This window comes from Anomalospiza imberbis, chromosome 12, assembly GCF_031753505.1.
Source record: "Anomalospiza imberbis isolate Cuckoo-Finch-1a 21T00152 chromosome 12, ASM3175350v1, whole genome shotgun sequence".
Lineage (NCBI taxonomy): Eukaryota > Metazoa > Chordata > Aves > Passeriformes > Viduidae > Anomalospiza > Anomalospiza imberbis.
In genome coordinates, this window is record NC_089692.1 from 18,957,966 (window position 1) to 18,984,138 (window position 26,173).

Below are 26,173 nucleotides of genomic sequence, written 5' to 3' on the forward strand. Positions count from 1 at the left end.
AGGGTGGCGCTGGCAGGGGAGGGGGGGATCAAAGGCTGGGGGGGGGGGGGGTCTCGCCAGCCCCCGCTGCCTGCCACAACAAAGAGCCAGACACAACAAAAGCAGCATATGGCCAGAGCCGCGCGGGGCTGTAAATTAAACATAAAGGGAAGATTAGATAATTAATGAGCGCTCCCGGGCCGGCCCCGGGGGAAGGGGAAGGGGGGGCTGCCTGCTGCGGGGAGCGCCGAGCCCCCCGCCCAGCCCCGGCGGGGAGGGGGCCGGGGGGCACCTGTTGGGAGGGAGGATGGGCAGCGGCCGGGCCGGCCTCGCCAGCTGCTCCGGGGCGCAGCCTAAGAGGATTAGCGGGGGCATCCCGCCCCCGGCAAAAGGGCTTGAAGCTGCAGGGCTGGGGGTGGGGGTCCCTTGAACCCCCCCCCACGTGCGGTGTCGCCTCTGCCCCAGCCTCGGGCAGCATCCCGGGGGCGGTGGGGAGGGGCTGGGCTCGAATCCCGCATCCCTGCATCCCTCCCCGGGCAGCATCCCGGGGGGAAGGGGGGTGGGTGGGCTCGCGTCCTGCATTCCTCTGCCTCAAAGACCGGGACCCACAAACACGCAGGGATTCGCGCACAGCTCAGCGTGCTCCCACTGCCCGTGCTCCCACTCCCACGCAGGGAAGCCCTTTGGAATGCCCCAAATCCACCCTGCTAGGCAGGAGGGGAAACTGAGGCAGAATGGGGTATTACTGAGGCAGAAGAGGGGAAAACAGGCAGGAGGGGGGAAACTGAAGCAGAGGGACGCAGGGGAAAGAGAGAGGAAACTGAGGAAGGAGAAGGTGAGTCCACGCTGGTGGCTCAGATCTGCGGGAGGGCAAACTGGGGCTGTCCCCAGGCAGCCCCGGACCATCAGCAGCAGTGTGTCCTGGCAGGCTGGCTGCCCCCGGCAGCCAAGAGGAGGGGGTACCCCGGGAAGGGGGTGCCAGAACGAGCGTCAGGCTCGGCCCGGCCAGGGGAAGGAGTTAATCCCATTATTGGCAGGCTCACAGATGGCGGCTGCACTATTCCCCTGCTTAGCAGATTGAACAGATCAGGCAGGAGGGAGGGAAGGAGGTGGGGGGATCTCCCCCCCAAACACCCACAGAACAGGGGTGTGAGGGGCTGTGAACACCCCCCTCCACCCCATGAGAGCCTGCCAGCACCCAGGGGTGCTGCCCTGCTCCCCACTGCACCCCTTGCCAACATAAATCCATCTGCTCTGCCCTGGACAAGGGGTGGCTGACACAGCAGGGGACTTGGGGACACCCCTGCCGTCCCCAGGCCAAAGCTGCCACCCCTCAGATTCTCCGGGAGGTCAAGGGCCAGGTCCCGTTTCGCTGCCTCGGGGAGATTGAAGCAGCTGCTCCCAGGGCATCAGCAGCCAAGGCTGGAGCCCGGGATTAGGGAGTGTGGGAAAGGGCTGGCAGGAAGCCAGGGACAGAGAGGCTGGAACGTCCTGAGCAGGGAGGACAACCGACAAGGGATGGAGGGAGGGAGGGACAGAGGGAAGGATGGAGGGGTGACAGGAGGGATGAGGGAAGGAGGCAGGGAGGGAAGAACAGAAGCCAACAGCTCCTCACCCCTGCCACACCAGCGTGGAACCACAGGACTCCAGCCAAGCGCCTCCATCCTGCCACGAGCTCAGGATGTGATGGCCCTGCCAGGGCTCAGCGACCTCCACCCCACAGCCATTCCCCACCGCAGCCCCCCTGGAGACCCCACAGAACCCCCACACAGACCCCACAGATGCCAGGTCCTGGTGGCTCCCAGCCCAGTCCCAGCGGGCAGGATGAGGCCACCTCCAAAGCAAAGCTGCCCACTTGTCTTTTGGAAAACAGTTGGGAAACACTGAGCCTTTCATTCTGCGGGGTGAACAGCTGTGCCCAGCCTGGCACCCCACAAAATAACCCCCCACATCAGCCCCCCACATCCCTCTCACCATCTCTGGAGGGCACCCCCAGCATGGGCACCTCCCCTTGCAGAAGGCACTGAGCCACCATTCCGGGGTGGCCAAGGCAATGGAGAGTGGGAATCTGGGTGGGAAAGGTTGGGGACACAATCCCACAGGGCTGGGGTCCCCTCCAGCACGCCAGTATGCAATGGGAGATGGGTTGGGGGACCATGGCACCCCCCAGCTTCCACCCCAGGCAGGGAACTGGGATGTACCCACTGCCTGGCCCCACTGCTCAGCATTGGTGCCCCCATGCCAGTCCCTCCCCTCTCCTCTGGGGGTTCTCTGCAGGTTTGGGGGTGCAGGAACGTGAGCACTGGAGTGAGCACGGCCCCAGCATCCCAAAACAGCTCAGCTCAGCTGAGGGAATCCTGGCCAGAGACTGACCCCCAGCAGGAGGGGACAGCCCCAGAGCCCTGGGGACACCACGGGGTACGGAGGGATGTGGGACAGCCCTGGTGGCACCCTGTCCACACAGGATGGAGCCCAGGGCAAGACGCCATAGGGTGAGAGCTGGCAGGAGGGCAGGCAGGCTTCTCCTCAGCCCTTTGTGCCTCAGTTTCCCCAGCCGTGCCTCAGTTTCCCCCAGCATTCCGGCCTCATGGCTCTACAGGCAAGATCACCAGGGGCAGTTTCAGCAGCCCCTGCCCAGCCCCACGGCTCACCCAGCCCACTGGGAGCACGGTGACAGCGCTGCTTCCAAACCTGCCCTTCCAGGAGCACAGCTCCCAGGGACCCACCCCAGCCACTGGCACAGGGCAGAGGGTGCTTGGTGGCCACATGGCGAGCATCCCTCTTACTGCCACTCCTTGCTCCAGGCACCAGCCAGCTCAGGAACATGTTTGTGCCTCAAGAGCCAGGTCAAAGCCCTGGTAAACTCACTCTGGGACATCCCCAGCTCCTGCCTCCACCCCTCCCTAGCACAGGGCTCCCCAAACCTCAGAATTCCCCTCTGGAAGCTCAGCCCAACCCCGCTGCTCCCACAAACATCCCGCTGCCAGGTTGGGGGATGTGGCACAGGCGTGCTCCCAGCTTGGCTCTGCATCCAGGGAGAGGAAATGGGCAGCTCTGGGTGAGGGTGGACACTGGCACAGGCCTGGATGATGGCTGGTTGTGATGGGACGTGCACCCACAGGGCAGCCCTGAGCAGAGCCTGGGGTGATTCAACACCTGCAAACCCCCCCCAGCTTTTGCTGGGGATGCTCAGCCATCCCCAGCTTTTTTTTTGGGGAGGGGATCCCCCCAGTCCCAGCCGGCAGTTCCCATCCACTGGAGATCTGAGGATCCATCAGCTGGGAGCAGACAGGTTGAGGCTGGGAGCTGCCTCCCGTGCCAGCCCAGACAGGCTCCCAGGGGACTAATACCGGCATGTAAATATTAGATACTTCTGTCTCCTCTGAGGCCAATTACACAAATCGTGGCAGCTCCCGCAGGACTCTCTGCTCCTACTTACTGTATCATCATTAACAGCTTATTAGAGAACAGCTGCTCCAAGAGGGGGAAACAAAAAAGGAGAAGCCAGCAGGAGAGGAGGGAAGGAGACAGGCACGTAGGAGACGAGGAAGCGTGACCTCCACCCTGCCCCAGCACTCAGGGACACCAGGAACATCATCCCCATGGCGGCACCTGTGTGCTCAGCCCTCCCAGCAAACCCAGCGGCAAACCAGCCCAAAAATCCTGGTGGGATCTGCTGTGGGATTCCCAGAAGGTGCTGGGAAGGGGACAGAGGGATGGGCCTTGCTGGTGTTGGGTGGGGGACAGGAGTGAGGTGGCTCCAGGGAAAGCAGGAGTTGGAGTGAAGTCACCAAAGCAGCCTGGCACTCCTCAGCCAGGGGCATTTTGGGGCTGGGAAGTCCCTTCGTGCCCAGAGGGAGGATATTGCTCAGCCTTTGGGTGCAGGGATGGGTGGACAGGAGGTTTAGGATCAGCTCCCCAGCACAACCCAGCCTCCCTGAGTGGGGACACATTCCCTAAACCAACAGCAGCATCATCAAAAGTGCAGCTAATTGGGAGCAGACACTCCTTGCCCTCCTCCCGGTCCCCCAGGGGTGACAGCAGCCAGGCTGGGATGGCGGGGGGGATTTTTGGGGTGCCACAACTCTCTACCCCTCCCACTCCCTCCAAGTGCAATTAGGCACCATCAGTCCCAGCCCTGACACCCATTCACGTCCCCTGTGGCCACCAAAGCCAGCCGGGGTCCCCAGCAGGGTGGCCGCGGGTGCCTCCGGGGTCACGGCAGGGTGGCCGGGGCAGGTGGCCGGGGCAGGTGGCCCTGCTGGGAGCCGTGTCCCCGGGAGGATGTCACGACATGCTTCTGGTGCGCTCTAGCGTCAGGCAGCATTAATGCATTGCTGGCAGCAGGCGCGAGCTGCACAGCTGGACACGGGTGTGGGCACAGACACCTGGACACGGATCCGCGTGGGGACGGACACCTGGACACACACACACGTGGGGAGGGACGCCGGCCCAGCCACCAGACCTCCTTGGGCAGGGGACACGGCCACCAGCTGCGCCTCACCCCAGCTCGGGTGGCTTTGCTGGGCCAATGTCCCATTCTGGCGGGGCTGGGGGGCAGATGTCCCATGGTGGGGGGGACAAACCACCCCAGGCAGGGGCAGATGCTGTCGGAGGGGAGGGGGAGCGGGGCTCCCCAGGGCTTTCGGGGGCCGGGGAGGCAGCAGCTTCCCGTCTGATTGCTAATTATCCTCGTTATTCCGTGTCAGACACTTTATGAAGCACCGGAGTGATTTGCTCTTTCCCTGTAATTAGGCACGTCGCAATTACCATCTAATTCAAGTTCAAGCTCCGCGTCCTCACGACCTTCCCGGCCTCAACACCATGTCCCTGCTTGTCTCTCCGGGGCCCTCCTGATGTCACCTCTGCCCCGTGTCTGCTTCTCCAGAGAAGAGAGGGGCACCGAGGGGCAGGTGGAGGACAAGGCACACAGCCACCCCCCCTAAAATCCACCCAGCTAAATGTGACACCAAAAGCCCCAAGCCAGCTTGGGAGCACCCCTCCAGGAGGGTGACAGTCCCCAACACAACGCTCCTGAGCATCCCTGAGCCCTTGGGATTTTGGGGTGAGGGCTGACCCCCAGCACACAGCCAGGCCCTGCCCATACACAGCTCCCAGCCAGCTGCCACTTTGTCCCCTGTAGTGTCATTTTAGATTCCACAGGACATATTTGACACATCCATGTCACACCCTCGGTTCCCATTCCCACAGGGACAACAGCACAGAAATATCAATTAAAAAAACCTACAAGGCTTTCTTTGGGGGGGGGTGGAAAATAGAATACAGTGGGTAATTGATCAGCAGCTCTTGTACCTTCCCAGTGTGGCACTGGGATTCCCTCTCCTCTCCTGGCTCATGGCATTGGCTCCGGGAAGAGCCACATCTCCTCCTGGAGCATCCCAAAAACGCCGCCAGTGCGGCAGCCCTGAGCGCCGTGCCGTGCCAGGCTCCGGTGGCACCGGAGTCCCCGCAGAAGGATGCCCCCTCCCTCTCCTCCCAGCAGCTAATTAATCCTTCTGCTCAGGCAGAGCTCATTAGCGCTGGTGCAGCGCGGGGCTGCTCCGGCCACCCGGCACAGCCGCCCTTCCCGGCAGACAGCAAGGTCAGTGCCAGGGGCCAGCGGGCACCGGCGCTGCCTGCACCACGCTTGCCCTGGGCTCTGCTTCCTGGCCCCCTCGGCGGCCCTTCCTGCAGGCTTGGTGGTGTTTTTCCAAGCTTACAGCATAGGGAAGTAAAAAAAAAAAAAAAAACCACCATAAAAAAGGGGGGAAAAGAAAAAAGAGGGGTGAGGAGGTGGAGAAAAGACCCCCCCGAGCGTGAGCGGGAGGGAGCAGCGGCCAAGGAAAGCAGAGGAGTCAGCCAAGTGCCTCTCTCCGTGGCGGCAGGGCGCGAGTGGGCCGCCCTGCAAATGTTTTGAATTTCCAAAACAGAAGGGAGAAGCCAAGAGCTGCTGAGTTCCCCCACTCGCCAAGAAGGACAAAGGGCATCCCTGTGTGGTGGAGGCGGGGGGCGGGCGCCCAGCACCCCCCGGGATGTGCCAGGTCGCGGGATGTGGCACAGGCGTGCTCCCAGCTTGGCTCTGATTGCATCCAGGGAGAGGAAATGGGCAGCTCTGGGTGAGGGTGGACACTGGCACAGGCCTGGATGATGGCTGGTTGTGATGGGACGTGCACCCACAGGGCAGCCCTGAGCAGAGCCTGGGGTGATTCAACACCTGCAAAAAGCCCCCAGCTCCCTGTCCTGGCACAGCAAGAGCCTCCCAGCTCCCATGCTCCTGGGAACCCACCCGCTTCAAGAGCCAAACGTGCTGGAAAAGCCCCGAAGCCGACATGCTAGAGGCTCTCCTTCCTGCAGGAGACACTGACACCAATCCAGAAGGAAATCCCAGTGCCCACCCCGGCTGCTGGCAGGGATGTGAGGATGCTGCATGGGTGGTCCAGCCCCTCTGAGTGATCCCACCCCTCAGGGTGATGCTGTGCCCCAAAAAACAGAAGATGGGAGATGGGGCAGCATTCATGGGAATGCCAGCAGCACGGGCCCCACGCTGGTGGGGGACCCCACACCCCTCCCTCCCCTGCAGATTATAACCTCACACAGATTATAACCTTAAATTATTAATCCCCAACAAATCCACACCCCATCTGCCTAATCCTGCCCCCCCAGCATAAACCCCCTCCCAGGGGGATGGGGGGCAGTGGTGCTGCCTGGATGCCAGCCCTGCTACTGGGAGGGGTGGCAGAAGCCACGGGGGGAGCCCCCCCAGCCACGCTGGGAGCAGGCAGGGAGACAATATCGGGCCTATGCGGCCCCCTCGCCGCCAGATGTGTGTTAATAAGGCAGCTGCCCCCTAAGCTAATAAGGTCACTTACTGGCTCCAGCAAGACGAGAAAACAAGCAGGGGCTTGGCTGCGGTACAGCCTGACTTGGCACTCGCCGCACGCCGGCTTCCTGAATTCTTGCCGCTTCCAGAACAGCGCAACGGGGTGGAAAAAGCAGAGAGAAACCTCCCTCGCCCCCCCAAAAAGCACCCCCGCGGCCCGCCCGCCCCCAGCATCCAGCATCCCCCTGCTCCCCGGGTGCTGCCGCCTGTGCCCTGCCGTCTTCGCCCCACCGCGGGGTTCATTCCTTAGGGAAAACCTCGTGGAAAGGCTGGGAGAGGAGGGGGGGATTCCTGCAGACGTTCCCAGCAGCACCCCCGGCCCCGGCCCCGCTCCCTCCCTCGCCTGCCCCCGATCATGGCGCCTACAACTCCCTTTGTTTTAATATTCTAAAGCGAGCCAGATGCCGGCTTTAATCCCCTCAGCTGGGGAGGATTTGCAAACACATTAGGAGGCAGAGCCGGCCCCGGCCCCAGCCCCAGCCCCACGGCGGCACCGCGCCCCATCTGCCGCCTCGGGAAGGGGATCCCGGCCCCTAATTGCCTTCTCATGTCGGGATTAGGAGCTGACAAGGTGTCCGACATCGGGGACACGAGCATCCCCTGCCACTTGTGGCTGGGGCGCACCGGGAGGGCCCTTTGGTTTGCTCCGCAGAGTTTGGGGGGTTTGCCCTGGTGACACGGTGCCAGCGGGGTGGGAGTGGCGTGGATGGCTCCTGCGGGGTGGTGGGTGCTCAGGAGAGGGGCAGAGGTTGGACTGCAGCTCTCCTGAAGGTGGGATGATGGATGGTGTGTCTGACCAGTGCCGGCTCTCCCACATCCCTCGTGGACATTGGGATGTTTTGGGTAAAGCTCTGGGGGTCCTTCCTTCAGCATGAACAGGGGAAGCGATTTCCATCCTCACCTCCAGCACCACCAGCTCCTGCTCTGCTGCCGCTTCCCTCCCCTGGGACTCAGCAAACGAGGCTGCGATTAAACAGGGACAGCAGCAGCAGCGAGAGGAGTCAGATCCCGCAGGAGCAGCTCCAGGTGTGCATCCCATTTGTCCGACAGCATCCAGGCCACCCTCTGCACCACAGTCCCGGCTGTCCCAGCACAGTCAGACCCTCTCCACAGTCAGGAGGGGGAAGTGGCCTCTCCAAAGTGGGGGGAGGCAGCAGCAGAGCCCCCAGAGCCAGAGGGTGACAGGAATGTGATGCTGGAGCGATGTCCCAACCCCACAACATCCCAAAGGGGGAAACAGCTGCCACACAAGATGCCCCATAAACCCCCTTCTCACTCAAGGGTCAGCTCACAGGGCACCCTCACAGCTTCCCAAATGCTGGGGGTTCCTTCCAGACCCCAAATCCAGGCTGGACTTTGTGGGGGACACCAAACAGCTCACATCCCTGCAGGGACCCCTCCAAGGATCTCCACATCCTCCCCTGTCCATCCCAGTGCTGCCCATGCCCACAGGAGGTTCCTGCTCCAGCTTCCCCAAAGAAACACCCCCAGGAACACAGAATCTTCCTGAGCGATCCCAGACCCCATATTCACACTGCAAAAGCAGCAGGGCTTTTTTTGAGGGTGTTTTTTTTTTTTTTTGGTGTGTTGTATTTTTTTTTTTTAAGACCAGGATCTCCTCCACAGCACTTAGCAGCCAGGAGCTCCGAGGGAGCAGAGCTCAGTGCTTTAGAACAACGCCTCATTTGCCAAGAAATAATCCCAAGGAGAAGAAAAAGAACCAAAAACCACCAACTCCAAAAACACCCAAAAAACCCAGACTCAGAAGATAATTAACTCCACAAAGCAGCGGCCCTGAGTAGCTCAAATCTTCGCTGTAACTCCCCGGCCTCTTCTCCAAGGAATTATTTCTTCCTGTCTCCAACACAACGGCACCAGCACCCGGAGGCCTGGGGATTTTATTGGGGTTGTGTGTGTCCCCCAAGGGCTGCAGGCAGATTTGCCCCCACCCAGGCAAGGTGGGGGGCCCAGCCTCACATGAGAACTTCCATCTCTGAGCAACGGGATCGCTCCCCATCCCTGTGGAGGGTCGGAATAGGGACATTGAGGATGTGGGGCTCCACTCTTGAGGGGATGGAGGGGGGGAAATGGGTGCTGCTGGCCCCCAACACCCACCAGCACCCCCTGACAGAGTAGGAGCCACTTTTCAGGTTCTTCCCTGCAGACAAACAGCAGGAAAAGGCAGGACAGACACCCTGGGGGTGCATTTTACCCCTCCATTCCCTCTCCCACCTTTAAGTCTGGCAGAAGGGGTGCTCCACCAGAAGCTGGCCCGAAAAACCCTGGCACCATCAGCCCCCTGGCACCATCACCCCCCTGGCACCATCACCCCCTGCCCCTTCCTGCCCCTGGCCAGGGAGGGGAATTGAAGAGAGAAGAGCTGAGAAAAAGCAGTGCAGAGCCAGCCCTTCCCCCGGCATCCCCCTTCCCCTCCTGACCGCAAAAAGCCAACATCTCCCCGCGCCCCTCCAGCCAGGGGATGGGAATGTGGAAGCAATTGCACTTGGCAAGGCAGCAACAGTGAGTCAAAAACAGTTGTTTGGCTTGTCAGCCACCCAGGCCCTGCAGCACTCTTGTTTTCCTTTGCCTGCCTTAACCCCTTCCAGCCCCACGCACTACTCCCAGCAGGAGCCACAGCCCCCAGCCCGCCGCCGTGGAGAGCAGAGGGGAGCTGGGGAGAGGTCTCATCACACAGCCCTGCTCCCAAAAATGGGAGAATGGGCAATTCTCTAGCAGGAAACCTGCAGGGAGAGGGTGCACTGAACCTGCTGAGGTGCTGGGAGCTGCTGTGGGGCACAGGGGTATCCCAAGGCCACCAAGGATGCCCGGTGGTCCTGGAGCATCCCACCCACTCGCCCCAGGAGGTGCAGAGAGCTCCTTGTCCCTGCCACAGAGAACATCCCAGATGGCCCTTGGCAGGCTGAGGGGACATGGCCACGCGTGCTGGGGACCCTGTGCCACCCTGGGGTGGTCAGACCCCCCCAGGCAATGGCAGCCTGGTGGCACTGGGTGATTTAAAGCCCTGAGCACAGCAGGCCTCATCGCATTTACAGCAGTTTAGCACATCCCAGGCTGTTCCCACTGGCTCCTCCAGCCCTTTCCCTGCCAGCCATATGGCAGCGAGGCCAGGAACACATCCAGAGCCACCACGGGCTGCAGCAGGGGCTCTGCTCCATGCCCAGCTCACCCCTCACACCCCACCATGGGGGTCCCACACTGCTGGGACCCCAACTCATCCAGGCTGCCACCAATTCGAGACACAGTAGGGGGACACCAGGCTGCATCCAAACCCCTCCCCACCACAGAGGGACAGCCATAGGGGTCAGGGTATGGGTCAGGGTATCCCTCTGGGCATCCAGCCAGCTCCCACAGCTCTCCATTCCCCCCAGACTGGTCCCAGAGAAGACAGACACGAGGGGAGAGGCCGGGGATAGGGGTTCTCCCTCTGTCCCCTGGGGACAACCCCCACTGCACCCCTCCAGCACAAGGGAACCAGGGCGAGGGGATGGCTGGGGAAGAGTTAAACCCTCTGGAGCACGTGGAAGGGGAGGAAAAGTGGAGGGCAAGGCTGCGCCGGGAGAGACAAAGCGAGATGCAGGAGCCAAGAGATGAAGGCGAGGATGTGATAAGAGGGGGAGCGGGTGTGTGCGCTGGAGCGAGGGAAGGGAGGAGGAGGAGGAGAGGTGGGTGATGACCAAAGTCATTGAACATTTTTTGGCACGCCTACCCCCGAGTATCCTGGCCGTTGGCCCAGCTCAGAGCTGAACTTAAACAAACTCCTGTTGCAGCCATCTGCTTGATTTTAAAATAAATCAAACAATCTGTTGAGCCGTGGGTGATCAAATTTCCATCTGTGCGGACGCCTGCTCGCCTCCTCGGAGCCTCCGCTTGCCTCTACCAGCCAAACACTCCTGGCAGCATGTGGCCTCCCTAATTCCTCCAGGAAAGGGAGAAACCGGACCTCCCCCTGCACCCCGGCCCCCTCCCGGCCCTTCCCCGCCACCCTCCTAACTCGAACCAAGTGCTATTTTTACAGCCGCCCACCAAACAGAGGCACAGAGACACGGTCCGGCTTTAAACGGAAGGAGAACGGGGCTGGAGGGAAGATCCCCAGAGGGATGGAGCCGCTGCCTTGCTGCCCACGCTGGGGGGATTCCTCATCCTGTCTCCATCCATCCCACGGCTCTGAGGGAACGAGAAGGGAAAGGGCAGCAGCTGCTGGCCCCGGCGGTGGTGGCTGCGGTGCAGAGGCCTCGGGCTGGCCAGAAACAGCAGCTGTGAGGGCAGCTCTGTGTGGCCGTCCCCAGGACAGGGACAGCGGGCACACGTCACCTCCAGGTGTCTGGGGTGGCAAGCTCGCAGCCACCCTGCCCAGCCACCCCCCGAGGTAGCCTGCTGGCCCTCAAGGCCACCCAAAATCATCTCATCCTGAGGGTTTCCCCCTCCTCTGGGAGCAGGGAGCCCAAGGGCGAGCAGCAACACTTGCATTTTGTCCACAGGTCCCCAAAGTGTGAAAAGAGAGGTGGCATCTCCCTCCTCCACTGTCTCTTTGTGTCCTGCAAGAGCCCTGCTCGCCTGGGGCAGCAGCACCCATGATATCCATGGTCCCAGAGCCCCTCTGAGGGGTCAGTCCCTTGTCCAAGCCAAGGACAAACCCCTGCTGGCATCACCCCGACGTTGCCATCCTTCCCTGGAGCCCTTCCTTCCGCTCCGAGCAGAGGGCACGGGGCACAGCGCCAGCACAGCCAGAACTAGGGCAGCAAGGGGTGGGGCAGAGCACAGCAAAAGGACTAAAAGATGAGCAAAGAGGGAGGAAATCGTTGTGAATGAAGGAGGAGAAGGAGCAGGGGTGGATAAAGGATGGAGCTCGATTTGGGCTCACTGGACCCCGCAGCTCTGGTGGGGAAGGTCAGGGTGAGAGCACAGACTGCATGGGAAAGGGGGGAAGGACATGACAGCAGGATTTACTCCTCCTCCAGGGCTTCACTTATTGGGGTGACACTTCCTGAGGGTCCCCATGGCATGGTGGAAGCAGCTGCAAGGAAAAGGAGGTGCCCAGCACCCACCAGAGCCGTGCCAGGAGCCCGAGCCAGCGGCTGCGGAGCAAACCTCACCCGTGTGGGACATTGCCAAGCCAAGAGCTGTCCTGGCCAGCCCAGGGCCAGCCTGGCCAAGCCACTCACTGCTGGAAAGAACAGGGATCAGGGTGGGGGCCACCCTGCAGCCTCAAATGCTTGCCAGTGCCAGCTTTTGGGAGAGGTTGTCCAGCCCCAAGCACACAGCGTGCAGCACCCAGGCTCCAGGATGCAGGATCAGCAAGGAAAAGAAAAACTGGAATGCGTGATACAGCAGCTTGGCTGATCCCAGTGCCACAAGGGAACAGCCCCGCAGGAAAATCTGCTCCTGGGGATCCGCATCCCTGAGCTCAGGCAGTGGCTGAGATGGGGAGGTCCCTCCAAATCCTCCTTCTGGAGTAAAATCCAAGCAGAGCCCTGACAGGATGCACAGCAGGGAGCAGGTTACACAGCACAAGCAATAGCGGGAAGGGGAGGGGAAAAAAAAAAAAAACAACCACCAAACCCCTTTTTGGAAGAGGAAAGGGCTGACAGGACCTGGCTGAGAAGCAGGAGAAAGCCCAGATTTCCCAGTTACTGTGCAGATGTTCTGGACTGAAAACAGAAGACGGCAGGAGCGAATTCATCTCCCCCTCCAGAGACGCCGCAGCCGGAGCATCTGGACTGTGTCTGCAGGCAGCAGAGCCGGCTCCCCCCGGTCCCTGGGAGCCCCACACCGGGAACAGCCAGGAACCCCTGGGAGCCCCACACCGGGAACAACCAGAGCCCCACACCAGGAACAGCCAGGAACCCCTGGGAGCCCCACACCGGGAACAACCAGAGCCCCACACCAGGAAAAGCCAGGAACCCCTGGGAGCCCCACACCGGGAACAACCAGAGCCCCACACCAGGAACAGCCAGGAACCCCTGGGAGCCCCACACTGGGAACAACCAGAGCCCCACACCGGGAACAGCCAGGAACCCCTGGGAGCCCCACACCAGGAACAGCCAGGAACCCCTGGGAGCCCCACACTGGGAAAAGCTGGGACACCCCGGGGTGCCACCCACACCAAGAGCAGGGCCAGCAGGGACAATCCAGCCCTGTCCCCACACCAGGTTGACCTTGGCACCGCTGCCTCCAGGGAGAACTGAAAGGCCTTGTCTTTGCAGTGTTTTCACTCCGGGATAACTCCTGCTGCCTGCTCCCGGAGCAGGGGGAGTGACGGGGAGAAGAAAATGTGGCTGGTTTGGCAGTGAGGATGAGGAGAGGGGCAGGAGACATCCATCTATACATCCACATATATATATATATATATATATATATATATATACACTTATTCCTGGTCAGGATAATAACTGGAACCATCAGCACTTGATCATCACTCGATGTAAAGCTTCACAGCCGACTGAAGTCAGCCCCTTTGCAGAAACATGCTGGAAGGGGATGGTGGCAATTTGCTGTGTGCCCCACACCCTCAGCTGTCTGTGAGTCTCTCCCTCCCAGCTCTGTCTGTCCCACCGTGGCTGTAAAACACTGAGCGAGAGCCCAACGTCCTGGCTGTCACCAAAATGTTCCCCGCTCCAAGGTCCCTCCCTGGTGTCCCCAGGGACACAGGTGGCTGCTGGTGGCCCCTCAGATCCATCAGCTGATGCACTCCCCGTTTCCAAGGAGGGGCAAAGCTGGGGAGGACAATTAAAACCATTTTGGAGGGTTAGCTGGGAAAACTCCACCGGCACGGGGTTGTGGCAGTTGTGGCCATGGGATGCACATCCTGCAGGGATGGGCACCCACAATAGGAATCCCCAGTCCCAAAACAGCAGGTGCTGGGGACACACTGGGTGACAGCATGCCAGGACACAGCCTCAAGGGGGTCACAGAGGGGCTGGAAGCCTGGGAGCAGTCCAGGCTCCTGCCGTTTGGCCAGGAAAGGCAACTGTCCATCCCAAACCAAGGGGGGAACACCCCTGGCTGCGGGGTGGCCACCACCCCTCTCCCATCAGGACCTTCCCTCCCATCCCAGCTGAGTCTCAGTTTTGTTTCAGCTCTAAAGTGGCAGACAAAAATTCACTGGGAGAGAGCAAACCAGTCCCTGCAAGACTTGCTGCCCTTTCCACATCCCTCATGGGGGTGCCAGGACCCTCCCCACACATTCCTGGTCAAAGCCAGCCCCAAAACCCAGCTGCTCACCCCTGCCAAGACCTGGCTCTGCCAGGATACCAGGGCGGGCAATGCTGGAATGGAATAACTCTCAGTAAATGCTGCAGCAGGTCCTTGTGCCACCAGGAATGGCCCATCCAGCACCGGTGCTTGGATACGGCCACCAAAACACAACATCTTGGGAGTTCTCTGGATGGAGGGAGCTCCTACACCTGCACCACCACAGCACGGACACCCCAGCCCCACGCTGGGATGGGATGGGATGGGATGGGATGGGATGGGATGGGATGGGATGGGATGGGATGGGATGGGATGGGATGGGATGGGGTGGGGTGGGATGGGATGGGATGGGGTGGGATGGGATGGGGTGTGAGGCAGCCCAGAGCAGCCACAGGCTCGCTCTGCCCCGGTGCAGGTCACGGCACGCTCGGCACAGGCACCTCTCCGGCAGGTTGGAGAGGGAAAGCCAGGGCAGCTGCTGCTCCAAGCACGCCAGCTCTGTGGGTAAACAGATGACTTCAGTCTCCCGAGAGCTACTAAAGCCCGGCAGCACTTGTGCTAACGTGGAAGGGGGGAGGAAAAGAAGGAAACCAAAGAGGGAGAAGCAGCGTCATACCCACGCCAGGCTGCAAAGCGCACCCAGGTAATGTCACCCTTCTCCCAGCCCAGCCAAAAATCCACCCTGGAGCCGTCCCCTTCATCCCTGCCCTGCTACCGAAGATCCAGCAGGGAAAAGGAGTCCCACAGCAGCCAGAGCAGCTGCACGAGGCTGTTTATCCAGCCAGGGCACGGCTCGGCTCGCGTGTGCTGGGGAGAGGCCGCAGCAGCTGCTCAGCCGGCACCGGGAGCAAACCACAACCTGCCCGCAGCAGCCTGGGCTGGCACCGGGGCTCTGGCACCCTCCACAAGGCCCAGGGAGGGCAACCAGGCTGGGATGGCCGGGAGCACTGCCTTTGGCACAGGAGCAGCCCCGTGGTCCCCACAGCGCGGCTGGCACGTGCCACCGCGCGGCACCGGCGCCGCCAGGAGCCAAGGCACGCCCGAGGCACCGCTGGCACCCGCCTTGGCGGTGGGGACCCGGGGTTGTCACAGCCCTGGGACGGGGCCCGGGGGAATCGTGCTGCTGGAAAGGCTCCCGCCGCCAGCTGCTCCGAGCGGAAGAGAGCCCGGCACGGCCGGGAGGCTGCCACCGCCAGCCGGACTCCTGCCCCAGCTCCCAGGGATGCCCCCTGCCTCACCATCTCCCTGGATTTGCGCCCAAGTCCCCACCCTGGCAGTCCCCGAGGAGGGCAGTGTCCCCTGACACACCAGAGGGACATTTCCACACCATCCTTTCCAGGCCAGGATGGCACCATGTGGCACAGGCCTTTCGCTGCAGGGAGGAACATCTGGCCAGATGCTGCCCAGCAGCACAGGACCGACTCCAAAAAAGGAGCCAAAGTTGCCATCAGAGAGCAAACAGAGCCCTCCCCACCCCAAAAAACGGAGTGGGAATGGATCCAGGGCACCTCCTGCAGCCAGAGAGGTGTAAACAGGCTCCTGGTAAACCAGCTGTGCCCGGTGCCCCAAAACAGCGTGGGTCCCCAAAACCCGCTCAGGAGATGGAGCCAGCTCCTTGCCACTCAAGGACACTGACAGAGGCGTCAGGACAGGAGCCAGCTGGTATCTTGAGGGGTGAAAAGCCAACTCCTGCCATTCCTGATGTACTTGGAAAACCAGGCACCCACGCTGCTGTGCAGGGAAGTCCCTCCTCGCTGGGAAGCAGCCAAAGAGCATCCCAGGCTGCCCCCTGCGACCGAGCTTCCCGGACGGCTGAGAAAGGCCAAGTGTCTGGACAAAACATCTGTCTGGCTGCAGCAGCCAGAGCCGTCCAGCCGTCCCTTTACCCCATCTCCCGACTTGGCTGCGACTCCAGAGGATGCTCCAGAGGTTGCAAAAGCATTTTCACTGCATGGGGTGAGAGTGGAGCCGGGTCCCTCTCCCCAGGGTGCCCACAGAGGGTATTTCAGGGGGTGCAGAACACTGACAGACCAGCACTTCTGGCAGGTGCCTGCTCGAGCTGCCAGTCCTGCAGTGCTGCTGCTTTTGGGAAAGGCAGGGAGAAAGCAAAGAGCAGGGAGGGCAGGGTGAAAAATAAATATATAGCAGCCAGCTGGTGAGCTGTGGAGTCAGCACAAGGTCTGCAGGACACAGCGCTGGCAGCAGCACAGGAGCCCTGGAATTTCGGACAGCTGGTCCAGCAAGGTCAGCCCGGCCAAAGCAAAGACCCCTGTGCTGCTCCCCACCGCGTGGCTGAAGGACAAACATGCCCAGCTGGAAACCCCATGGGGACAAGCCACCACCACAGGGGGTGACTGACACAGGCTAAGTGGTGAGGATGAGGAGGGACAGCCAGGTGGGAGTTCCCACATAGCAAAGCAGCCCTGACCTCAGCGGCAGGAGAAAGCCCAGGGCGCATTTTCCCCGTGTTGTTTCTTTGTTTGCCATCTGGGAACACGATCCCGAGGGAGGCCGTGCCCCGAGACATGAAGTCATATCATGATTATATTGCCACCTCCATGCTGGGATTGAGATCTCCTCTGAAAATGCCAGCCCGGGCCGGTGCTGGCTGCAGCAGCTGCTCTGCTGAAAGGCAACGTAGGCCTCACTAAAAACAACTTCACATGCTGCAAACTGAACAGGTTTACCCCAATGAAGCTGGCTAAAATTCTGCTCTGAATCTGCTGGAATTTGTGATGGCAAAAATTGCCACAAGCACAGGTAGAACCACCAAAACCAACCCAAGCTGGAAGCCAAAAGATTGAGATGAGTAAGACCAGCTCTGCTCCTTATTTAAGGGAAGAGGAGAAGCCAAGTGCAGCCTGTGCCACCCCACTGGAGCCCACACATGACACAGAGGTGCCACCAGCTTGGCCAAAAAAGCACCACCACCCAAAGCACTGCCAGTGGCCAGAAGGTTTTTTGATTTCCTTCAAAATCCATAAAAGATTGAAAAGAAGGCAGAGGTGCCTGGGGCTCTTCCTACACAGGTCTCTTAATTCTCATGCTGCAGTGCACCCAAATATCCCATAGTGTGGCCTGGTGCAATGCAGGAGGAGGGCTCAGGCATCACTCCCCGCCTGCTGGGTTTGTTTTTCTGGCATCCAGGAGCTTTGGCTGCTGCTCAGCATCAGTGGGACAAGGTTTAGTGGAGAACACAAGAACTCTTTGATTTTTGCCCAAAACCCTTTTCGAAAGCCAAAAGGAAAGTGCCCACCAACAGCTGTCAGCTCGACGCAGTGATTTGGAAACGCAGCCATGACCTTTGGAGCTGGGAACCTGCAGAAGGGGCCAAATCCCCAGCTGAGCCAACAGCACTGCTGGCAATTAATAAATACAGTGAACTCAGCCCCTGGGGACTGACTGTGCCCTGTCAGGCACAGCCCCACACCACCAGCCCCAGGTGTGCTCTGAAAAGTGGGAATGAGGCATGGAAAACACCATGTGATTCCCAGAAACCAGCCTGAGGACAAGGCTGGGAGAGGCAGTGAGATCCAGCTGCTCCCGAGGAGCTCCATGCCAGCACCTCCAGCACGCAGCACCAAAGGAAACTGAGCACAGAACCACAGACTTGTTTGGGCTGGAAAAGCCCTCCAAGATCATCGAGTCCTACCGTTCCCCCAGCACTGCCAAGGCCACCAGTGACCATGTCCCCAAGAGCCACATTTTTTAAATCCCTCAAGGAATAGTGACTGCCCTGGGCAGCTGTGCCAGAGCTTGATGACCCTTTCAGTGGAGAAATTTTCCTTAATATCCACCCTGAGCCTGCCCTGGCCCAGCCTGAGGCCGTTCCCTCTCCTCCTGTCCCTGTTCCCTGGAGCAGAGCCTGATGCCCCCGGCTGTCCCCTCCTGTCAGGAGCTGTGCAGAGCCAGGAGGTCCCACCTGAGCCTCCTTTTCTCCAGGCTGAGCCTCCTCAGCTCCCTCAGCCTCTCTTGGTGCTCCAGACCCTTCCCAGCTCTGCTGCCCCAATACTGAGCCCTGAGGACACCACTGGTGACCAGCCACAAACTGGACATGTCCCCATTCCCTGTCACACTCCAAGCCCAGCATCCAGACAGTTTTTTACCCATGGAACAGCAACCCATCCAAGCCATGAGCAGCCAGTTTCTCCAGGGAAATGCTGTGGGAAATGCTGCCAAAGTCTTAACTAAAGTCCACCCAGACAAGATCCAGAGCCTTCCCTCAGCCACTGAGTGGGTCACCTTGTCACAGGACAGCAGGTGACAAGGACCTGCCGGTCATGAACTCATGTGGGCTGGGCGTGATCATTTGGTTGTCCTCAACAGCTGTGCTCAGGTTATGGTAGGGTTTGAGAGCTTTCCAGATACCTGGAAGTTTTTCCAAAAAGTGGCATTTAAGGGGAAAAAAACCAGAAAACCTCAAGAGGAGTCACTTTTACAGGTACATAAGTGCAGAGAGAGCAGTGGAAGGTGAAGATGGGAAGAGTTGGAAGACAGAGGAAGCTTTTCCTGGTGAGCACAGGACATCGAGAACACCACACAGGCTGAGGACAAGCAGCCCTTGAGCTGGGAATGCATCACTTCACCCCTGCGGAGCGGGCTGGAGAGCCTAGGGGTGATTTCAGAAGGCACAGCCAGCCGGGAACAGGCCACTGTCACCCCTAGGAAGCAACCAAATCTCCAAATCTGGGCATTTTGTGGTTTATTCAAAGCCATGGCTCCCAGCAGCGACTGCTGGAGGAAGCAGCTCCTTCTGAGATGGATGCACATCCCAGTGGGATGCACAGGTAATTTATCCAGATCAGCAGGAGATATCCCACCTGGATACCCCAAAATCAGAGCCCTGCACCAATAAGTGCATTGATCTACACAGCTTCCCCTTGTGAGGGGCACAGCTGGAAAGCAAATCCATTTTTACAGTGCACATCTGGGCACCAAGGGTGACGAGCCAAAGGATGCCCAAGCCAGATACCCTTTCTACACCCCGCACTGCCTTTTTTTTCTTGGAGGGGACAACCCAAACCCGCCCCATGCGTGCCAACCACAGCAGGGTTCTGCAGAGCTCACCTCCAGGAGATCCTCCTGCAGCAGGGAGAACTTCAGGCACCACCACACCTCCACAGAGCATCGCTTGTTCCACTTCTCCCCACCACCAAACCAGCAGCAGAGGCACCACCCATCCAAAATATCAGTGGCTCCTCCCTCCTGACAAGCCTCAGACGTGGGGGTCCCTCATCAGCACCTCCACACTGTCACAGAGAGGACCTTAGCCCCACCCTGCTCTTGCTGCCCTGCTAAAAGAGGGACATGTGGGGGTGTCTGGTGGCTTTTGGGGTATTTGACCTCAAGCTTTGAACCATTTGTGTCAACCATACACGGGCGAGAGAGCAGCAAACCACAGCTGCGTGCAGGGGATGCGAAAAAGCAAGTGCAGTCCAAAAATGAAGTTGCAGAGCTGAAAGGAGAACTGGGGAGATGATTCTAATTGCTCAGGCTCATTCCCTCCAGCGTGGTCCCACTGGAATGGGGACCTGGGTGTCGCACAAGAGTGAAAGGCTCATCTGGGGTGACTTTCAGCAGCAAGCACGGCTGAACAAGGGTACAGCTAAATTAACCAAGTGCCCTACCCAAGCATTAAGCCGTGTTTTAAATAACCTTGACATCTGTGAGGTCTCAGCCTGCTGGAAAGCATGTGGAGACAGGGAGGGAAAATGCGCCAAGACCTTCTGGCCAGCCAGTGTCCCCGCCAGGGCAGGGCAGAGCCCGGCCACGACATCCCCAGGCAGCTCTGCTGTGCCTCCTGCCATCAGCCCCTTGCAGCAGCCCCTTAATTTGCTCATTAGCAAACCTGGGAACAAGAGGAGGAACTCAGTAGTGTCCCTTCCCCGGGACACACTTGGTGTCCTCCTGGGAGTTGGGGATTGGGGCCAGTGGGGACGAGGACTGGCATGCCTGAAAAACGCTGGGACCTGGGGGGGTTACTAAGGAACCCCATGAGAAGCACCCAGAGCACCCACCCATGCTGGGACAGAACTGCTGTCCATAATGTCCCCATGAGGTGGCCTGGGGACACCAAGGGGGCAGAGGACTGAAAAACCAGCTGGGGACATGCAGATGATGCCCCTCTCATCAGCTGCAGCCAGCTGGGGCACTCCAGCACCACCCCTGGATCAGCACCACGGGTTGCTCACCTGATTCCCGAGTCCTCCGTGGCCACCAGCACCTTGCAAATGCCACCAGACCCGTGGCCACGTGGGCATCACAACCCACCCAGCAACCATGAAAATAAACCACCCGCATCCACAAATGACCCAAGATTATGTCAGGGCCATCCAGCACAGGCTGACAGACCGGGGGGAAACCCCCCAAAAGCAACAGCTTCTAGAGGATTCCCAGCACCGGTGCCAACCCAACCTCCCGTGCCATCCTGGCACCCTCCAGGGGAGTGCAGCTCCTGCCTGGTGGCTTTCCAAGCAGTGTCCCCCCCAGTTCAGGAGCCAGCACAGCTGAACGCGAAATTATATTTGTAAGCAGCCAAGGGAGAGTGATGGGAGAGAAAAGGAGCGCTGTCTTGGAAGGACTGGTTTACATTTCTAAAGAAAATGCCAGTGCCTCAGAGAGCTGCAGGGTTCTGGCTATGGATGGAGCTGAAAGGCTTTGAAAATGACCTCGGGGATTTGGGATGTTGGCATTTGACAGAGCCCAGCCTGGGGCCTGGTTTGCTGATGCAGAGCAGCAGCTCTGGAGAGCTCCCACAAGCTGGAAATTTGGGAGTAAAAGCTGTTATTTTCCCATCCCACGAGAAAGACAAGCTTGGGAGGAATAAACTTTTGCTCTGCCATGTGCTTTTGAGGTGATGCCCTCAAAGCAACCTGTGTAACCCCAGGGGGACCCACAGAAAGGAGCAACTGGGGAATCTGGCAGCACCTGGGTCAACCCTTCAGGCTTGCAGGGCTTTTGAGGAGCCCTCAGTGCAGGATAACCAGAGCAGCATGGGTGGGGGGAACCCAGCCCTGTGCTTGCCCATCAGCTATGGGGAGAACTGGGGCTTCTCCAAGGGAAACCCCTTCATTAAGGCACCTTGTAAAACTGGGGGTAAGTTGGGAAGTTTCCTACAGAGCCCATGAGCTCCTTCCAGCTTCCCAAGGATGGTCCCATGGAGAGCAGGCCAGGCAGGCCTCCCACCCCTCTGGCACCTCTGAGCACCCTCGATGGCAAGCAGGACAGGACTGGGATTTCCTCTGTCCTGGCTCACACCTCCCTCATGCGAAGCTGCCAACAACACAGACACTTCTGGAACAGGACAGGTCTTGGCTCTTCCCACCTCCTGCAAGGGTTTTTATCTGTTCCTTCGCAGCTTGACAGCTCCAAAAGTTCATTGCTAAAGGCACTCCATCCATTAGCATTCACCCCCAGGACCCAGACCCAAAAGAAGAGCATCCATCTATGTCACTGCTCCAACTCCTCCTGGATTCCAGAGGTGGGAAGCGCTGGGAAAGGAGGGATGGGGTCTGGGTCAGCTGCCTTACCTTGGGGAGGAGAGACGGGGGTGCCACGGCCAGCAGCTCTGGCGGGGTCATGCTCTTGCCAGCCAGGACCACGGCCCCGCACTCGGCACAGGCGCCGATGGTCAGCTGCTTCCCATCGTCCACCAGCAGGCTGTTGGCCACGCGCAGGGTGTAGAGGAAGACGGGAAGTCTGGCCACTTGAACCGCTTTTAATCCAAGGCATCGCTTCTTCTCCTGCCGGCAGAAGAAGCAGACGAAGGTCTCCACCTTGTACTGCCGGGACCAGGCGCTGCTGGGGTGGTGGGAGTTCCTGCCCTCGTGCTGCAGCCACTGTCCCAGCAGGTCGTGGTAGCACAGGATGCAGGTGGCCACCAGCCCGGTGGAGTCGGCCGGTCTGGCCCGCGGGGCGGGCGGGTAGACCGTCAAGAAGGGGAAAAAGGGCTCCTTCTCCCCAAATCGCCCTGGAGGGTTGACGTTGAGCTGGAACTCTTTGCCAGCTCCCAGCTCGGCCCCGCAGATGTAGCAGACAGAGGTGGGACCGGGCTTGATGACAGCGGGGTGGCCGGAGAGGTCACCAGCGGAGAAGACCTGGTGGTACCTCCCCAGGAAACTCTGCACGGAGGAGATGAGCTCCTCGTTGTGACAGGCCCTGTACATGGCCCACAGGTCCTGCAGCACCCCGAAGCACTTGCGGCAGCTGCTGACCTCCCAGTGCTTGTTCAGCCCCTTGGCGCCGGGCGGGCAGGGCAGGAGGCTGAGGAAGGGGAAATGCATGGTGCTCTTCGCGTTGCCGTTGGTGATTTTGGCCGCCACCGGCCTCGCCTCCTTGCCGCACTCCTCCCCGCAGAGGTAGCAAGCCTCGGGCACCGGCGGGATGCCCGTGCCGTCCTCCTTCATCCCTCGGCGGCCCTTGGCGGGCATGGCCCCGGCGCTGAGGGGCACCACGTAGAGCCGCTGCAGCACGGGCACGTTGGCCAGCTCGAAGCTTTGCCACTGCTGCATGAGGGAGGCGTAGCAGCAGGGGCACACCAGGGTGCTGCCGGTGGGGGACAGCGGCTGGGCGCCCGGCGGGGGGCTGTGCAGCCACAGGAACGGGAAGAAAGGTCCCGGCGAGGTCTTCTCCTGCTTCTGCACGTGGACGCGGTGCTGGGCGCCGGGCGCCAAGGGGCTGCCGCAGATGTAGCAGGCGGTGCCCGGTGCCCAAGAGGGCCGCACGCTGCCTTCCTCCTCCTCCTCCTCGCTGGTGATGTTGATCTCGCTGTCCGACGAGCAGCAGGGGGGCCCCCGCTCGCTCCCCGCCGCCGGGGGGGCCCGCGCCGCGCCGCCCGCCCCCTCGGGCTCCGAGAGGGGCTCGGCGTCGGAGAGCTCGGAGAGTTCGGAGCCGGCTGCCGGCCCTTCCTCCTCCTCCTCTTCCTCCTCTTCCTCCTCCTCCTCCTCCTCCGGGTGGCCGGTGGCGCGGCGCGGCGGCGCGGCGGGGTCCCAGCCCGTGGCCCCCCGCCGCAGCCCGGCTCCCCCCGCCGCCGCCGCCGCCGCCGCCTCGCACTGATGGGGCCGCTTGAGCCAGTACATGCGCTTCTCCACCGGCGTGCGGCTGCGCTCGAAGGAGTCCCACTGCTCGCCCAGGAAGCAGCGGCAGACAGCGCAGACCAGGGCGCAGCCCTCCGCCGAGACGGCGCGGGCTCCGGGCGCCGGCTCCTGGTGCTGCAGGAAGGGGAAGAAGGGCCGGTGGTCGCGGGGGGGTCGCACTTGAAGCTTGAGCTCTTTGCCGCGGCTGATGCCGCCGCCGCAGATGAAGCAGCAGAGCGGGGGCGCCGGGGGTTGCGCGGCCCCGGGGCCGCCCCCCCCCGCCGCCGCCGCCGCCGCCGCCGCCTCGCCGGCCGCCAGCGCGGCCATCAGCCGCTGCTTGCGGGAGAGCGGCGCCGCCGCTGCCCCCGGCCCCGCCGCCGCCCCCGGCCCCGCCGCGCTCATCGCCGCCCCCGGCTCATCCCGCGGCTCCGCCGGACACGCAGGCTCGGGGGGCGGGTTTGCGGAGCGCTCCCCCCCCACCCCTCCGCCCGCCTCCTCCCGCCGGGGGAAGGCAGCGAGAAAGGAAAGAGGAAAAAAAAAATATGATAAAACAACGGCAACAACAACAACAACAAAAAAAGCTCCCCACGGCAACAAAATATCCACGAACAGCAACAAAAATAAACCCGGGATAAAAGTTCGGTGCGAAAGTTTGGGTCCCGCCGGCGGCGCGGAGGAAGGGCGGCTGCCGGCCGCCTCCCGGCCCCGGCGCCCCCGGCCCGGCTCCTCCCCGGCCCCCCCGCCGCGACCTGCCCGCCCGGGGGGGCCCGGAGGGAGGAACGAGCCGCTGCCACCCCCCGCCCGCCCGCCGCCAGCCCGGCGCGGAGCGCAGCGGAGGGACCCCACGGGGGAGGGACGTGGGGATTTTACAAAGCCACCCCCCGAGGGGATTTATGACCGGCTCCACGCGGGGATCCCCGCACCGGCCCCCACGCGGGGCCGCCGCCCGCGCTGTCCCCTCCGCGCTCGTCACCAGTGTCCCACCCGCCACCCCATAACCACACCACGGCGCTTTGTGCGGCTCCCACTCCCCCAAAGGCACCGTGTCCTGCTTCACGCCGGCAGGACGGATCGCACCGAAAGCACCGAGCCTTTCCTGCCCTTTCCAGCCATTAACTCGGTGTCCCGACCACCCCCGGTAATTTATTTCCACTTTCAAACTACTGCCGCTGTTCCAGTTCAATACCAGATTCTATTTCCCGCTCGGTCCTAAAATGCTGCGTCGCTTTGCCACTCACTGGTAAATAGCTGATGCGTTCCCAGCCGGAGCTGGCGGCGTTTCAGCGGCGCATGCAATAATCCCGGTATATCCTTACCTGCCTCGCAGCCCGCGATAAGATTTAATGCTTGGAAAGCACTTTGCTGTCCTTGGACAATAGGCACCGCGGAAGCGCAAACTGTGCCCAGGGCCAGCCTCAATTAAACCTGACTGATTAACCACCCCAGCGGCTCGTCAGCGTGCCCACCGGCTCGGCACGGCTCTCCCGATTAAATAAATATATTAGGAGCTGGAAGGGGGATTTTTTCAAGCAGTCTTTTTAGGAGGAAGCCTGCTCCCGGCAGTGCTGTGGAGTTGGAGTTCATGGCAAGTCACTGCAATATCCCAGGTGCTGTCCTTGCAAGTCTCCCTGAGCTTGGAGGGTGCAGAATGAAACCCAAAGAGGCAAGGTCAGTGGCTGGATAGGACACAGGGACAGAGGGACAGCAGGATGGATGCCTGAGCCACATGCCAGCACTCCCAGATGATGCACAGAAGCCACACTGTCCCTTGCTCCTCATCACTTCTCAGGGCACCCGGTCTGGGTCCCCCTTGGGCTGACCAACCCTTCGTGTCACCTCCCACCCGGATTGCGGGTGACAGCGTCCGGTGCTCCCCAGCAACTGGCCCTGAGATCAAACAGATTGTGTGACATCAGCTGGAGCGCGGGCAGGGGCAGGAGGGCGCTTCAGGGACCCGGATCCAGTTTCCACGCAGATGGCTCCGGTAGTAAAGAAGCAGGGGGTGGGAGGCAACGCACAAAGCGGGAATACGATACCTTGGGAGAACTGGCTCCACGGGGCTTTTTCAGGGGTTTCCAGAAGACAGCAGGGCCTCGTTATATTTTATTTATTTATAGGGCTGATGTGGTGGCTGCTCTATGCACCGAAGGCAGCGGGAATGCCGCATGTCGGGGTGGACATGACTCAGATGCTCTTTAAAGATGCACTCGGTCTCTCGGTGTCACCCCTCTTCCCGGATGGAAAGGGGCCACTGGGCTGGATGGGATCCCTGACCCCAGGCGGCAGCACCGGATCTGGGAATGCCTCACCCCGGTTGCCCAGCTGGAGCTCCCCCAGGAGCTGTGGCCACCAGCTCAGCCCACCCTTCGAGCGCAGCCGACAGATGCTCTCCCGCCTGCTCCGCAGATGGGCGAGAAAACAACACACCGTATCCAAAGTCCAGAGCTCAGCAGGGCCAAATCCCCCTCCCCACCCTGCCCTGAAACACCAACCCTCCGTGCCTTCTCCAGAGGCACCACGAGCCCCCGGCTCCCCCCGCACCCCACCAGGATGCGGCCTCGGAGCAGCTTCCCGGGCCTTGGCTGCGCCCGGACAGAGCAGCTCATTTATCATCCTCTGCCGCCCCGGCCCTGCGGTTGCTGTTTGCAACAGAGAAGCTGGGAGGGAGAGAAAATTTCTCAAGTCGGCCTCGGCAAGAACTGAAAACATATGCCCTGGCGGCAAACGCGTCCCCCGGGGCGCGCGGGGATCAAGGCGAGCCTAGCGCAGGATTTTCCACCGCGGCTCCCGCCGGCGCGCAGCCCTCCTGCCAGAGCTGGCGTTCCACAGCCACCCCTGGGCTGGGGGTGGTGACAGCCAGGTCTGCTCCTCCAGCCCAGCTCTGTGAGCGCAGTGGGAGGCAGGGCAGGGTGGCTCCTCGCTGGCTCGGGATGGCCAATATCCCACTGTACCTTGCTGGCTGCGGCGCAGAGCTGGCCCCGTGCTCAAAGACGAGCCCTGGGGACAGATGTCCCTTACAAGGTAGGGG

General features: G+C 61.1%; 1 protein-coding gene across 4 annotated transcripts in view; it reads right to left on the minus strand.

Moving 5' to 3' along the window:
* Positions 1-23,562, minus strand: part of GSE1 (Gse1 coiled-coil protein) — a 100,719-nt gene extending 77,157 nt beyond the window's left edge. For 2 of the 4 annotated variants that reach the window (XM_068203157.1, XM_068203155.1), the window contains exon 1: positions 21,601-22,988. In XM_068203157.1, the coding sequence (XP_068059258.1) occupies positions 21,601-22,581 (981 nt within the window). In that variant the 5' untranslated portion in view covers positions 22,582-22,988. Of the gene's footprint in view, positions 1-21,600 lie in introns of all 4 variants that reach the window. The other 2 variants (XM_068203154.1, XM_068203156.1) reach the window with 2 other exon arrangements.
* Positions 23,563-26,173: the final 2,611 nt, after the last annotated feature.